This window comes from Aulonocara stuartgranti (genome assembly GCF_965226115.1).
Source record: "Aulonocara stuartgranti genome assembly, chromosome: 17".
Lineage (NCBI taxonomy): Eukaryota > Metazoa > Chordata > Actinopteri > Cichliformes > Cichlidae > Aulonocara > Aulonocara stuartgranti.
In genome coordinates this window covers 39,143,049-39,159,569 of record NC_138953.1, presented here as the reverse complement: position 1 = coordinate 39,159,569, position 16,521 = coordinate 39,143,049, and the positions used below count along the sequence as shown (strand labels likewise).

Here is a 16,521-nt window from a genome sequence, read left to right as displayed (position 1 = left end):
ATAGCTTGAAAATGTCAGACAATTAAGGGACCAACCTGCAGGTGCTCACTAGTTGCGTCGACTGGTCGTCCATTTTTAAGCCAGGTAATGGTTGGAGGAGGAATTCCACTGGAGACACAGTCCAGACTCACGGGCTTGTGGAGAATCACTGAACGTTCAGTAGGTCCATTGGTACGGATGGATGGAGGAACTGCAGAGGTACAGAGGGCAGGTTTTTATCCTTGGAAACATTTTACAACTGAAAATGAGGAACCAGGAAATTTAAAAAAGGTAAAGCGAGATTTTGCTGCAGCTTGCAACTAGAGTTTAGGTAAAGCCATTTACATTTAAAAGATACTGAGATGGGTCTTTTTAATTTTAAAGTAAGTTTCTTTGTTTTACCTTGGACAACCACACTGAAGTCCTTATTATGGTTTCCTGCCTCATTGGTGGCCACACACTGAAAGAGAGCTGTGTCAGAGACCTGAGCACGAGAGATGACTAGGCGTCGCCCACCGGCTGCGATCCATAATCCTTCACCCTGTCGCAATAGCTTTCCGTCCTTATGCCACCTGGGAAGGAATTAACTTTACAGTGACTTTCAATAAGGCCTGTTTGCATTTGTTTAACTGTGAGCAATAGACGAGCTCTTACGTGATTACAGGTGTAGGTGTTCCTGCGGTGTGACACTCGAGCTCCAAAGGTGTGTTAAGTATAACTGTGGTGACCGTCACATTATCAGATCCATCGATGAAAGGAGGAACTAGGAGTGAAAATCATCTTTTTTTAATTCATTTTCCTGACATTTCAGTTTATGCTCAATAGAATAAACTCTGACAAATATTTCTAGCATATGTGAGGCCAGATACATCAAACCCACAGTGAAGTGACAGGACACTGCAGATAAGAATCAGCAGAACACGAGAGCATCAGCTCAACATGAGTTGTCGTGGCCGAGTGGTTAAGGCGATGGACTAGAAATCCATTGGGGTCTCCCCGCGCAGGTTCGAATCCTGCCGACAACGGCGTGACGCTTTTCTCAGCTGTCAGACAGTTAAAGAGCAAACCTGACAGGCTGCAGTCGCCGATTTTCTGTTAGCAAGTACAAATTCAGAAAATACACTTCCTGTCAGCAGCGTCTTTGAAATAATGGTAAATGGCCTGCATTTGTATAGCGCTTTTCTAGTCCATAGGACCCCAAAGCGCTTTACACTACATTCAGTCATTCACCCATTCACACACTGGCGATAGCAAGCTACATAATGCTATAATGCATTTCTATTAAAGGCACAGCTGTGCAATGACGCTTGTTTGGTACCCAGAGGAGATGAATGTCTTTCTCACAGGCATTTACATTTACTCCATAAATGACAGCATCACGTCGGTAAGTCGACTGTACTTAGTCCTCGTTCTTACCAGTTATGAAACACATGCAACTGAGCGGCCAGTTTAGATCACACTTTTTTTCCTGTGATGTTTCTACTTGGCAGAATTAAATGTTGAATTCCATTACCAATAAACCTTAAGTAGACTAAATTTTCTCAAAGCAAAAACACTAATTTGGATATAGTAAAGAAATCGGTGTGGAACGAACAACAAAGCCAGACCAAACACTTCCTGGGATAACATGCAAGCAAACAAGCAGGTCAACTTCCTACAAACAGTATCATGTGCATGACTTAAAAATGCATTGTGTGCATTTTGGATGGATAGAAATATCCCAGGTGTTTCCCCATCAGCTGTAGTTTGGGTGATCTGTGAAAAATCACTATAATGACAGCTGGGATAGCACTCTAAGAAGAAAATGGAAAGTGATGTAGTTATACCAGAAATCAGCGATTTTCTGTGTGTTTATACCTAAAACTCTGACATCATATTTGACCTCCTTCTCCCCGGCGATGCTCGTAGCCACGCAGATGTAGTGTCCCGAGTCTGAGACGGCGGCCGAGGGGATTTCTAGTTTCTTTCCCTGCTCGAGCACACGGACACTTGCCCCATCGCGTACAGGGACTCCATCCTTCAGCCACGTAAGAGAAGGTGGAGGGTGTCCTCCAGCCTCACACTCCAGGATCAGAGATTTACTGAGAACCACTTTCCTTTTGATGGGCCCTTTATCCCCGCCTGTGACTGTGGGAGGCACTGCACAGGGAGGTCCGCCACGGAAAGAAGAGAACGTGACAAAGGTTTAAAATCTTATTTGCATTTGACACATTTCAGGCTTTTATCAGGCAGAACTTACATCTGGTTTATGCTAAATCACCAAATTAAGCTTCAGAGCCAATAAAGGGTTTTCTAAACACAGAGATGATGGCAGTTTTCATTTCCAGGACTTGTTCTGGACTTGTTGTAAACAACATCATTGAAATTAATTTTTAACAGCTGTTACTTTAAGCTGACACAAAACACAGTGAACACAAAGATGTGTGTCGATATCATTTCTGGCTCTTACAGTAGACGTCCAGCGTGTAGCTTTTCTCAGCGCTCCCAGCCACGCTGGTCACCTTACACGTGTACTGTCCAGCATCAGAGGCCTGTGCACGAACGATCTTCAAGTAGCGGCCTCGCTCTACATGTTGAGCCTGACGGCTGGACAGGACGATCTCTCCTTTTCGGTGCCAGGTTATGGAGGGAAGCGGCACCCCACGTGCCTCACACTCCAGAGTTACCGCAGTATCCAGCAGTGCCGTCACCTCTGTGGTGACATTACCTCCTTTGATGGAGGGGGGCACTGAAATAAACATATAAACATACTGAAATTTGTAATTCAGCTACGTTTGTCCATGTTAATTGTGCTAAAAGATTTATGCACAGTATACAGTAGTGTGCATAAGTCTTGAGCCACCACTCGTTTCTTTACGTTTTGCTGCTGCGGAGCCTGATTTTCCTGAGCAGCAGTTCTCCAGGATTTCTGAAGGTCTTTCAAAGTTTTGGCTGCTTTTTCACTCATTTTCAGTCAAGTCCTTGTACACGACCAAGGCACATAACCCTGAATTATACACATATTTCTACACACGACAGACAGCTTAGCAACAAAACTATAAAAAAAAATTCCACAGTTTGACAGCATAAAACTGTATTTTTAAAGCGCCAGGGTGATTCCTGAAGCTCGTTTTGGCCCCACATACTGTACTTCCATGTATGTTTGCACACTTTTCCATAAATAACTGCATCTATCCACCTATTTTCTATTTCTCTGGAAATGATGGGTGGCTCAAGACAAGACACGGTGCTGTATTTACATTAGAAAATTTACTTTGCTTAGGATTACACACTAACCATAGACACTAAGGTTAAAGTCCTTGGACTGTTTCCCAGCTGTATTCGTGGCACTACACTGGTAGCGGGCCTGATCTCCAAGACGGGCACTTTTTATTCTCAGAACCTGACCCCTGTTTGTGACCTCCAGATTGGGATCACCGAGAAACACCGGCCTAGAAAGGATTAAGAATAAGAATGAGAACAGGAAGTACTGACCAATGAATGTTCAGCCAACTTCATTTCTTTTCATTTCAGAGCACGCTTACTTCCTGTCCTTGGACCACTGGATAGCAGGAAAAGGGATTCCCTGCACCTCGCACTCAAGAGAGACAGCTTGTTTGATAATTGCTGAAACATCTTGAGGAGAGCCCGAACCTATAATTGTTGGTGGGACTAAGGAGCCAAGAGAGAAAAAATGGCTTTAATAGTACAACTACAAGTTTCTTATTCTGCTGCAGTAATGTTGCCAATATCTGACAAGTTCTGCACGTCCACAAGCTGAGCAGCTCTTATTTTAACATTTAGATTTATCAAACTTATCAAAAAGATTTTTTTTAAGTATATTAAAATTCAGAAAGTAACAATCAGGAAGAGAGCACTGTATATCATATGTTCTCTCGTTTTTGGTCTAAATACTTTTTTAACGCAGCTCTGAATTAATTGTACCGAACTGAGAATTGTGGGTAAATCTAGGAGACAGGATTGCATTAACCTGCAGCACAGAATAGTCTTTGCGCGTCGCCACCGACTGTCTTTACTCACCAAGCACATCCAAAAAAAAGCTTCTTTCGGCGTTTCCTGCGACGTTGATGGCTTCACAGCTGTAGCTGCCTGCGTCTGCTGTTTCTGCCTTCAGCAGTCTCAGAGTTTTTCCCATATCAGCAATCTGAATGTCACTACTTGCAACTACCTGTCGATCAGCATAAATAAAATCACAGTGTAACGTCGTTGTAATAGGATCTAAACAAAAACAAAAAACGAGCTGCTGATACGTTTCTCAGCAGATTTGAAAGTGGCTGCGGTCTACAGAGAGAAACCTAATTTAAAATGTATACAAAACACAAAAAGTGTGCAGTTCAAGAAAACATTCGGAGAGAAGAGCGTAGATTTAGATTACTCGTAATTAGTGGATTAAAGTTCTGATTTCACCATCTGTGCCTGACAGGGAAAAACATTCAGCAGCCAAAGGAACAAAAAGCAGCCAACTAACTGGGACGTGACAGCAAAGTGTGTGATGATGCTCTGTTCTCCCCTCAGTTTATCATTATTATTCTGTCATTGCAGCTTTGAGCATATTGAAACCAAGGCTTCTTTGGCAGGTCTTTGTTACACACACACATGGACGCACACAGGCTCCACACACATTTACAGTCTGTTCTCTTGGACATCGCACCCTGTGATCAGAGCACATTGAGTCTTTCAAGGCTTAAGGCTTCCATCATTATAATTTCTCATTACTTGTTCTCATGTAAAAAGAGACCACAGTCTCATGACCCCAGGTTAAATTTGGCTCATGCAATTTAAAGCGCTCAGTGTGTGTATTTGATTTATGTACCTGTCTTTTAAAGGTGTAACCTTTACACACATGGCAAAATAATATATGTCTTTGTTTCCATTCAATATAATCAATTATTCACATACAGGAGCTCCATCCTTGTACCAGGTGACGACAGGCGTTGGAGTTCCTGTGACGTCACACACCAAGCTGGTGGGCTGGCTCAGGACCACTGACAGGTTGCCGGATGTTTCTCTGTCACGGAAATCTGGGGGTACTGTGGAGGTGCCAAAGGTAATGAGTATATTATGAAATGTAGGAATTTTATTTTTGAACTAGAGGTGCAAAATACTTAAAGAACAGGTCAGTCACCGTTGACTTTGAGCTGGTACTTCCTCTCAGTGGATCCAGCGTCGTTGGCAGCGGTACAGACGTACTCTCCATTATCCATCGGTGAAACAGAGGCCAGAATCAGCAGCGTACCGTCCTCTAGGATGGACACGCCAGGCTCATTACCTGTCAGCTCCTGGCCATTACGCAACCAGCGAATCACTGGTTTGGGAAGACCTGAAGAAGGGATGGAGACAGGAACACTCGCAAAAGAATTCCAAAGTTGTTCTGTGTTTGCGCTCCTGCAACAGAAAATCTGCACTGTACTCTTTTTAATAAATGCACCAAACTGGTGCATGCACTTTGTCATTCACTCTCACAGGTGCCGGGCTCACGAGCTGGCCCGGGCCCTCAGTTCAATACAATTTACTTATTTTTATAGCAGCAAATCACAACAATCTTCACCTTCATATTGAAAGTCAAAGACCCGACAATAATAGGGAGAAAGGTTGACAAATCCCTATGAACAATCACTTGGGGAAAGTGGGAAGTCAAAACGTCCTTTTAACAGGAAGAACCCTAAACCACAGCCCCTTGCCTTGCTTGTTGCTTCATTATGAACAGACGTGCTTTCATTTGCATTTGGTTGTGATCCTTGTTTGCGAACTGAAAGCTAAGAGATGGTAATACGGCACCTTTGGCAGGGCAGGGGAAGGCGATACGCTGATTAGCAACCCTCTCCTGCAGAGGACTGTTGAAGGGGGGCTCCAGTACTTCAACAACGGGGGGCACTGAAAAGATGCAAACACACAATCAAACATATCACACACACTCCAAAGCATCTATAACAGTTTGAGTATGGAGCGTCTTAAAATTGAGCGGTAGAGTAAAACTGTAAGTTGCCAACCTTGAACTACAAGCTGAACTCGAGCCTCATCTCTGCCTGCAGTGTTGGTCGCTGCGCAAGTGTAGGTTCCTTCATCATCCAGTCCCACATTGGTCAAGGCCAGACTGCCATCAGGTGACACCGGGTATCTTCTACCATCCTTGGTCCAGATTAGCACGGGCTTTGGGAATCCCTTCACCACACATGGCAGCTCCACAGGGTGACCCACCTGCACCTTCATTACCCGGGGGCCAGCATGAATACTCGGGGGCACTGCAGTAGAAAGGACATGATTTGCCAAGCTTTTCTTCTGCCTCACCTGAAGCTGCATGATATTTAGTGCAGGAACTTCAGCCCAGGAGTTACTATAGATTATGTGTGTGGCTGTGAACTATGTAATCCCAGGTGATATTATGTCTGAGCTGCACCTCTCATTTAGGTAATTGTGAGTACTGAATGAGTAGTTTGACTGTCTGAAATCTGAGAAATGGATATCACACACTGTATATGTTCAGTTATCTATTTTCATGCAGGTGGTTGCATATTTCACTCTGATATTTTGACAGTTTTTACATTAGACGTCAGGAATCTTTACACTCATCATAGATTTTTAATCTTCTAAACTTACCCAGAATGCTCAGCTCAATGGATTGCGTTAAGTTTCCAGCAATATTGGAAGCAACGCACACATAGAGTCCACTGTCTGACAGCCTGGTCTCTAAGATCTTCATAGACCCAGAGGGAAGCTTTGCATGTCTGGAAGAAACAAGAACATACTTAAAAACCAAACAGTCTGGGTGAAACGCATGGCTGCAAATGTAGAAATATTAAGAAAAGAAACCTCAAACGCACTCACACACTTACAGTTTCCACTCAGTGACTTATTCGGTTATTACATAAAAAAAGACACTTTGGTAATTCTTACTAATCCACCATCAACCATAATTATAGTCAGTTTGCCAGGCGCATAGTAGGAGCAGCAGATCACAGGGAGGAGTATGATTACTCAGTCATCTTAGAAAACCACAAACTATGCCCTGAGGTCATAAACGGTTGACAAAGCACTCCATTGTAGATTACAGTGTATGTAGGTTCTCCTTTAAACAACAAATCAAGCTCTCTCATTGAGGTTAAAACCAAGATAATGTGATTTTAGCCAAACTTAAGCAAATGTGTCATTGACACGGGTGTAGAAGGTGATTTTGTCTGGTGTGACTTTCATGAAAATGGCAGAATAAAGTCGTGTACATGTGTATGTGTTTACCTGGGAGAGTACGGAGAGATTAGTTGCCTCTCTTTGGCCCAACTGATGATGGGAGGCGGGACACTGTGGACATCACATGGCAAAACAGCATCCTCGCCCTCGATCACCGACATCTTCGTCGGACCTGCTGAGTGTTCGTCATCGCCAGCTTTGGACCTCGGTCGGACTGGGCGATCAAACACACAGACATTTAATTCCTCGCTGCTAGCATTTAGGCATGTAGATATGGTCAAGCTGACCTGCTGAGGTTCAAACTGAGCATCACACGAGGAGGAAAGGAGATTTAAGCGACTTTGAATGTGGGTGATTTGTTGGTATCATCTTTTAGAGTTTGCACAGAATGTGGACTTGGTAAAAAATGATCAGTGTGATCCCAGAAACCTTAATTTAGCAATAATTTCTTGACGTAAAATGCTACATTTAGCCCCCGTGCTTCTTTACAGACTATGTGTAGCCTTCAGCTGGTGATGAGGTTTACCATAGACCGTGAGCTGGACCTTCCTGGAAGCATGGCCAGCAGCATTAGCAGCAGTACAGATGAACTCTCCAGTCTCATTTCCAGAAGGGGAAGTAATAAGGAGGCTGCCGTCAGGATTCAACGAGAAGGCCGAACCACCCAAGTTCACTAGCTCCCCACCCTAGAACACAAATCACAGCAGGGCTGGATTTTACTTCATCAGCTCAGCTTTAACACTTGATTTGTTGTCCAAGACAAAGAAGTGTGGTTTGACCTACTAAATACTTAAATATAAAAGCAGATTCTTTGCCCGCTTGTTACGCAGCAGCACTATGAAGTAATTATTACAAATGCACAAATCATATAAACCCAAAGCACAAAGCCAGTGTGATGTTAGTGCAGCGGGAGTGTGTCATATTTCAGCCCTGCAGTCACTAACATGCCATCATCTGACTGATGTTATAGAAAACAGCAAAGGAATCAGAGGGAATCACGTTTTAACAGCTGGTGCAGAACTTAGTAGGCTCTAGTTTCATATGTCCCTGTAGCCCTGTTCACTTTAACAGCAAGGCCTTTACAACTCGGAGGAACGAGTGTAAAAGACTGAAAAGAGGGAGGGACTGTCCACATGCATAGACTGGCTCAAAATGTGAGCGCTCGAAGGCTGAAGACACCGTGCAAGCTAATGGACGCAGGTAGATTCCATAGTGCAGCACATCAAACATGCACATGTACCCTCACAGAGCCATTTTCCAATCGAGCGCTATTGTCTCTGTGCAATCCTGACCTCTGACACAAAACAATGCAGGAACCTGTTCCTTCGCAGTGGAAAACAATGCATCCACATCTGGAAGGTTTCAACTTGAGCTCATCGCTGTTCAAAACCGCACAACCAAATCGCACAAACACAAATGCTCTCTGTGTTAGCCATAAAACAGCCAACAGGAGAATAAAGAGGTTCATCTGTGCACGGGTACGCGAGTCAACTGATCCTTTAAGTGTGAGGGAATCAGGGAAAATGGCTATTTAAGGAAAAGGGGAATTATTTACTCCTTCCAAATCATCAGGTGAGACATTGCGATGCAACTTGAGCAATATTAAGTGTTAGTTAACAGCTACAGTTAACTATTAGTTGTGTCTTTCATCCCTGTGTCATATGGCTTCTCTGTGTGTGGCACTGAAAATTATTTGGCAGCATTTAAAGAGACCTGGCTTTTTTTTTTTTGGCTGTTTCAAGAGAAGAGATGCACACCTTTGTCCAGGTGATATCAGGAGCCGGTACTCCAGCGGCACGGCAGGGGAGGGAGATGGGCGTTCCTTCGATTGTGCTGAATACCTGAGGGCCATGCTGAATGGTGGGAATCACTGCAAAAATGAAAGCAAGAGAAGATACGGAAGAATTTCATCATCGGGCATTTATAGAATCTACTCCATGCATTTTGTCCTCTGCGTTGAATCTGTGCCTGGATGTCTCCACATCACTGCCACCACTGATTTCCTGTGTGTCTCACGAGCATCTGGAAAGAAGCTGTCCATGCACTGCTCAGTACAGATTTTCCTGTTTTACTTTTGTGCTTTTTTCCCCTCTCGCTCTCTTTTTTTGTGACTCTGTCACTCCAAGGACTCTGCAGAAGAGATCATCACTCGGAGGCTTGTAACATTTTTTGGAAACATGATTTAGCTAAACAACTGCATCACGTGGAGTGTACACAATACAAGACACAGCATGGTGTTCTGGCTGCACACTTTGCACAGTTTCTCATGACTTACTGCAAGATCAATACAAGTGATTTGTGCATGCCTACATGAAAATGACCTAACCCCACTAATTTAAAGGAGCCGCTGCTTTAATATACATGCTGCAAACTGTTCCTGTTTATGTCGGTAGAATCTACCAGCAGCTGATTTTAGTAGAAATGGAGAACACGTTTCACTCTCTCACACACTTTGCTTCAAAGTCTACAATTCCTTCAGCAGCTCCTGGGTTAGATATTCCTGTTCCTGAGCACAAGAGCCTTCACAGTGGAAAGGAGACATTAAATGAAATGATATTTAGAGACATCAATGCAGAAACAGCCCAGGTGTGCTTAATGATATCAGCCCAGGCTTGATTCGGTTATTTGCATTTCTTCAATTTCTTCAATTCCCGTTAGAGCTGATCTCAATGCTGAACCTAAAAGATGTCTGATAGGTGGGAGGATAACATGCGCTTGTCTGTGTAGAGATTTTATGCGTTCTAATGTTTGCTACCGTAAACGTTGACAGCGGTGGTGTGGTTGGCGGCCCCGACAGCGTTCTCAGCCAGGCAGGTGTAGTCACCGGCATCATCCAGCCGAACTCTCTCGATATGCAGACTGCCATCCCTCCTCACTGACACATACTGGTCTGAGGTCACCTGACAGAAGTTGAATGAAATCCTCTTTATTCAACCCAGGGCAAGAATCAAGGTGTGCAAGATGTGGAAAACAATTTAAAAATCTAATTCCTCTCTGTGTCCTCACCAGGCCGTAGTTGTGCAGCCACTGCCTCTCGGGCAGCGGATTCCCACCAAGCAGCACGCAAGGAAGAGTCATCGGCTGGTCCTCGATCACGCTCAGCACAGCCGGACTCATCGCGATGACGGGTGAAACTGTGGACGCCATTTGGACAAGTTTACGGACGTTATGAGAAGTAAAAATCAAGGACGCCGATGGCAATAAGTGTTTATAAGGTGTATTCAGTGTGCGTACAGTATGACGGACAGGGAGTGACTGTTCCTGCAACTGCATCATCAATACTGTAAGTACAGTGTTTATACAGCTGCTAGAACCACACGCACACGCCTTTGTATGTGTATAAATACAAACTTGTAACATCACATTTGTGGAAACAGTTTGGGGTGTTAACACAATCAGTGGTGACGTCATCTGTAGGAGATGGACAACAGGGTGTTGGTGAGGGGAATTTGACGACCACCCTGATGAGCCTGGGAACGCGTACATGCAGCGGACACACCAAAAGAAACTGCCGTACATCTGCATTTGGTATACAGCCAAGCAAAAAACGAGGTTTTCAGGACTGTATGCATTTCTGAGAAAAACTGAATGCACGCCACCAGTCGGTAGCTTGAAGAATCACTTTTAGCAGCAATAATCTGAAGTAAGTGTTTTCTGTCGACTTTATCAGTGTCTCACATGGTTGTGGAGGAATTCTGGAACACGCAGTGTTCAGTTCAGGCATTTGTTTAGTCACAGCTGCCTTACAGTCCAACAGCATTTCAGCCAGGTTGATGTCTGGACTCACGGTCATTGCAACACGTGATTTACCTGCCACTAAAACGCAAATCTGTGAGTCCTCTGAGGGGTTCACTAGATTGTTTGGATGATGTAAAGGCATGGATGGCTTTAAACTTTCTTAACTTAAAGGAACAGAAAACAGAGGTCATTGCAACACCTTGATTCTTTTCTTTTCTTCTGTTGTAGCTGCTGTGCTTGGGATCATTGTCTTGTTGCCCACTTTCACCTGGTAAGAGGCGTTTGTGCTGATATGCTGCTTGGTTTACATCAAACATGGCACTGTGCATTATGGCCATCTCCACTTTGGCCCTGTCTGTCCAGAGGACATCCAGAAGTCTTGTGGTTTGTTTAGATGCAACTTTGCAAACCTGAGATGTGCTGACAGGTTTTTTTTAGAGACAAGAGGCTTTCTCTGGGTTAGGGTTTTCTAATTGTGCTGTCATGAACTTTAACATTTAACATACAGACTGCCGAGTCTGATATGTTGCTTCTGGGTTTTTTGCAATCTCTCTGAATTTTGCACAGTTTGACCTCAAGATGAATTTGCTGGGAAGTCCACTCCTCAGAAGAACACGCACCTGAACGCACCAGCAAACTGCCAAGACTTCTGATTTTATAGAGGTGCTCAGACTTACTTATAGGATCAGGTAATAAAGTGCTACCTCTCCCCTCACATTCTGTGGAAGCATTAAGAATGTACTTTCTTTTATCCCATGAATGTTGTGAGGCATGTTGTCAGTAGGGAAAAGCTGCAGTAGCTGAAGCTGCATAACATCTGGGTGGGTCTTTGCCTTCTAACCTTTGGCCTACATATAAGAGCTCAGTGTGTTTTCCACTAAAGAGAAGCTGTGAAACAGAATTAGAGAGTTTACAAGGTTCTAACAAATTCCCAAGATGCACAGGAAGCTTCAGCAGCCATGAAACCGATATGTGTGTGTTTTGAGAGCGACGGAGCTAACTGAGCGATTCGGAGGTTACGGTGCTAGACCAGAAAAATATAATAGTATCAAAGAAATGAGAAATTTAATAAGCTTTTCTTACCTAATCCAGTCACAGCGACGCTGGCCTGGGTTTGGATCTTGCCAAACTGATTCTGGGCCTCACAAATATAAACCCCCTCATCCCCCACCCATAGGTCTGAAGGAAAGAGGGACATTAAGGTATAAAATAACTGTATTTGTTTCAGTCATCTGTAAATTCATATACAGCTTAAAAAAATCTTACTGGTGATCTGTAGACGCCCTTTGCTCTGTGAGATAGTGCCATGTGTGCGAGGCCTGTTGAAAAGTGGCGAGCCGTCCTCTCTCCGCCAGGCGATCTCTGGTTCAGGGTAACCTCGGGCATAACAGGGCAGGGTCACGTTGAAGCCGATGTCCACAGCCACATCCGACGGCTCTACGGTGAACTTGGGTGCAGCTAGAGCGGTGAAGAGACCAAAAAGGGTAGAAGATGATCCACGTTAAAGACAGTCTGTCCGTGCTTTTTGCATGTTTTGGGTTAGTTACCGATTCTAGGACTCACGCGTACAGCTACTGCGGACAGTTTGCACAATTAACCTTGCAAACATGTGAATCCACCTCTGTACAACCTTCTTAACTGCAGGTGTAAACCAAACACTTTTTGTTCTTGGTCTGGTAAAGAGCGCATTCATATATAGCACATAAAGACAATGTTTCAAGGCTCCAAATAAAGCGTTGCCAGGATTCAATCGGTGCTTCTATTGTTGTCTTTGGCATGAAGATATGTCACACTCAGGTCATCTAAGTAAAGCGTGTGTATAGTGTAAAATATGTGTGAAGGTACAAGTATTTTAACAACACCATCTTCAGGGAACATGTGCTTATGTCATTTATACATCTGGCCCTGAAAAAGGTTTCGCAGTTCTGCACGAGTTCACCGAGGGGATAAAGTCCCAAACAGAGACGACTACCCACAATTCCTCTGAGTTTGCTTCTGTTTAACAGATTTGGATTTCAATTTACTTTTGTTAGTCTTCCTGAAAAGAAAGTAAGAGCTGTAGCTATCCAATAGGACTGGATGGTAAAAACAATTCCCCCTTAAAGCAAATATTAAAGCTGAAAACAGAAGCAAAGACAGAAAACCTCAGTCGCACGACATTAGCAACATGCAGCACAGGAAACAGAACTTGGTCCCGCTCTCACCTCCAACGCTCAGAGAGATCCGTCCTGATGCGGTGCCAGCAGCGTTGACAGCCAAGCAGGTGTAATCTCCAGCGTCGGCATTCTGGGTCTCCTTGATGGTCAGCGTCCCCCCCGATGTGTCCACCTCCAAGAGGGACGATGGGCGGAGCTTTGTGTGGCCTACAAAACAGAGCAAGTACAGCAGCGTAACAAAAAACAAGTGTTTTGGTGAAAAATCTTTTTCTGTGCGTTGAACTTATACATAATCCAAACTGATTGTGGGAATATGTTGACGGTTTCCATTTTTCTTTATTTTCTAAACCTGTCACGTCCTATGAGATGCTACCTTTGTACCACCAGATCTCAGGCTGGGGGATTCCAGATGCTGAACAGGCCATCACAGTGGCTTCTCCAACACCAATAAGAATCTCGCTGAATGCCACAGACACTACAGGAGACTCTAGAAAAACAAAAAATAGAAAAACATCAGTACCATAAAGAGAATCAAGGGCAATGCAGTGCACGTGATACATAAAATATATTAGTAAATGTTGTGTTTGCTTCCAGTGTCTGTGAATGTGTGCGCTCACCCATGTAAGTGAGGATGGAGGTCACTGAGTGGGTCCCAGCCGGGTTGCTGGCCAGGCAGCCATACGCTCCTCCATCCTTTTTCTCCATATTTTTTATAACCAGAGAGCCACCGGGAGTCATCCTGTGTCTGAAAAGATCGACATTTATTCTATGCGCTGAAAAATCTGAGTTGTATAATTAATATAAAGACGAATGATTGATTCTGTTTGTGCGAGAGGAAATCAGTTCACCTGCTGGACGCTGTGATGAACATGCCGTTGTGGGTCCAGACCAGGCGAGGTGGAGGATAGCCGCTAGCCGAGCAGCTGATCTGCACATCGTTTCCTGCCGTAAAGGTCTGATTGCGCGGCTCTACTGACACTCTGGGCACCTCTAGAATAAAAGACAAGTTGCTAAAATGAATCGCCGTCTTATTCAGTCGCAGGCGTTACTGCAGAGCGATTGGCTGCACTGTCTGCAGTGAAACACAGTCGTGGACAGATTCAAGGAAAGCAGTTTGCGCTTTGAATGAGTCCAGCTTCAGTCAGACGTCGTAACAGTGCATAAACTTTTATTGTCACCGTAGTGAGAAGAGTAACAGCTGATATGACAACCATTAGTGTTTCACAGGACATCTTTCACCCTCACATTCTCGTTTTTATTGGTAACACAGGAGGAGAGAAGCTGGCCATACAGAGATTTTCCAACTGATTTACGATGTGTAACTCTTCTCTTTAAGGGTGTGTTTTCTCTACTCTATTCCCGCTGCTACGATCACGTCCAGTTTCTCCGACCTTTCCGACTTCAGGAAAATCCGTCTAAGACTTCCTAATGTAGAGACTTTTCTGAAACATCAAATCTGCGTCCCTGCCAGGAACTTGCTCTGGCTTGTGCGCCATCAATAAATTACTTTATGAAAGGTTAGCTGAGGGAATACACTTAAGAAAATGAAGGCACACACACACACACACACACACACACACACACACACACACACACACACACACACACACACACACGTTGGGTGCTTCAATCACCACATTTTAAAAGGTATACAGCACATTTACCAAATGCTGTCAAGTTTTGACATATTAGAACTTTGACTTGAGAACAATTTGACTTTCCATTGTGAAAAACATCTTAAGGACTGGAAAACACACAAGATCAAAGGAAAGCGTGCCAGAACAACTACAAGGCCTCTTCTCTGTCTTCACTTGCCTCTTATTCTCACAATGTCACCGGGGACAGGGGACAGCAGAGAAACTAGGACAACCATATCGACAAGCCTCTCCCGAGCCAGCAACAGATGTGATACGTCTGGGAGAGGCTTGTCTCCAGCAGTCCCTTGATCCTCTCCCACCTCTGCGTCATTCATCTGCCTTCACTCCCTCTCACGATGTATTTATCCCGAGTCTCCTCTTTACACGTCTTCCTCTGACCCCTCTGTCAGACTGCATCTACTATGACTACATCTGTGGCTGTCTAATTTTGAAAAGGCCATGTATGCTAATGACTCACTGGCAGTATCCAAACTGTAGACATCCAACTTACAAAGAGTAGTATTGTAAGTCACAACTCACAAAGCTGGACACACGAACACTTCGCCCACATATTTCTTTATCTCTGTCCTCCAACGACTAAACAACCACAAAGCGACGACTGCTACACAGCTGTGGAAAGAAGTCATTAAAAGCCCTATTTTTGGCTGGAAACTTTGTCTGACAAGAACCGTTTGAATAAGGCTTAAAAACAACACTCGGATGGTGTGACATGTTGCCATTTAAACAGGTAATTTGTGGAGACACAACAGAAAAATCAAAAGAAGAAAAGACATTTTAAATTAAGGCAGACGGCACAGACACACTCCCAAGTTCCACTGTGCAGCGTCCAAGTGTTGTAAGCTGTCAGCAGACTTGGCTTACTTCAAAGTGAGACTAATCACTAGGATGGGTCTGTACAGGAGTAATTAGGAAACCCCCAGGGCCTGCTAACAGCTGTTTGGTTTTTTTTACAGAGAAAATAATATGCAAAAAAAGAAAGAAAGAAGCAAAAGGAGTAAAACAAATAGCAATAAACAGGTTAAAATAAACTAGTGACAAAAAACAAGCAGGTGGAGATATTAAAGAAAAGAGAAAAAGTATCCAGTTAAACAGTTTTTGGGTCAACTGTGTAGGTCGTCACTCAGTGAGACGAGCCAAATGACAGAGTTCCTCTCAAAACCTGCCTGAAGCACCGGCTTCAAATATTCACTTAGAAAGACGACAATTTGCTCTGAGGTAAGATCACAAGAACACTTTAAATTTAGGTCTAGAAAATAAAAGCCACTTTGAGTAAACGGCTCTCCTTCTCATTTAAAAAGAGAAGAACGCCAATTTGTCTTCTTTTAAAACCACTGAAGCCCAAGAAGTAAAGCATGCGGAGAGATTTACATCGTGCAGCATATGGATTTTGAATTTTCTTCTTCTCTGGTCGTATAGCCAAGCAAACACAGGATGTTCATCTGGACAGATTGAATTAAGGAAAGAAAATAAGAAAAATTCTTCACTCATTCAGACTTCCTCAATTCCTTTCTCAAATGTTTCTGGCTGAGATCCTGTGCTAATAAGTGGATTTTAGCAGCTGTACCGCATCACTGTTTCCTGCCCAGGTGCTGGCAGACGCTCTGTGGAGCTGGCCAGATAGATAGCAGCACTCTTTCATCCATGCAACAGTGTTCCCGACTCATGTCAGTGAAGCGTTAGGAACCATCCGGCCCTGTATGCTTCAAGAAAAACTGAACAGGATGGAGGTGGACCCCTGCCTGGTGGCTTGGATCTCCGACTACCTCACCGACAGACCACAGTACGTCAGGCTGAAGGACATCACG

General features: G+C 44.0%; 1 protein-coding gene across 2 annotated transcripts in view; it reads right to left on the bottom strand.

Moving 5' to 3' along the window:
* hmcn1 (hemicentin 1) overlaps positions 1-16,521 on the bottom strand; it is a 97,227-nt gene that overhangs the window by 35,118 nt on the left and 45,588 nt on the right. For both annotated transcript variants that reach the window (XM_082511068.1, XM_082511069.1), the window contains exons 12-35: positions 13,907-14,048; positions 13,676-13,803; positions 13,432-13,545; positions 13,107-13,265; positions 12,169-12,360; positions 11,986-12,081; positions 10,171-10,298; positions 9,920-10,064; positions 8,922-9,034; positions 7,691-7,850; positions 7,213-7,378; positions 6,577-6,704; positions 5,970-6,221; positions 5,758-5,853; positions 5,105-5,299; positions 4,879-5,009; positions 4,000-4,147; positions 3,504-3,630; positions 3,256-3,410; positions 2,429-2,707; positions 1,837-2,118; positions 634-742; positions 382-551; positions 36-190 (exon numbers count right to left, since the gene is read on the bottom strand). In XM_082511068.1, the coding sequence (XP_082367194.1) occupies positions 36-190; positions 382-551; positions 634-742; positions 1,837-2,118; positions 2,429-2,707; positions 3,256-3,410; positions 3,504-3,630; positions 4,000-4,147; positions 4,879-5,009; positions 5,105-5,299; positions 5,758-5,853; positions 5,970-6,221; positions 6,577-6,704; positions 7,213-7,378; positions 7,691-7,850; positions 8,922-9,034; positions 9,920-10,064; positions 10,171-10,298; positions 11,986-12,081; positions 12,169-12,360; positions 13,107-13,265; positions 13,432-13,545; positions 13,676-13,803; positions 13,907-14,048 (3,770 nt within the window). The remainder of the gene's footprint in view (positions 1-35; positions 191-381; positions 552-633; positions 743-1,836; positions 2,119-2,428; positions 2,708-3,255; positions 3,411-3,503; positions 3,631-3,999; positions 4,148-4,878; positions 5,010-5,104; positions 5,300-5,757; positions 5,854-5,969; positions 6,222-6,576; positions 6,705-7,212; positions 7,379-7,690; positions 7,851-8,921; positions 9,035-9,919; positions 10,065-10,170; positions 10,299-11,985; positions 12,082-12,168; positions 12,361-13,106; positions 13,266-13,431; positions 13,546-13,675; positions 13,804-13,906; positions 14,049-16,521) is intronic.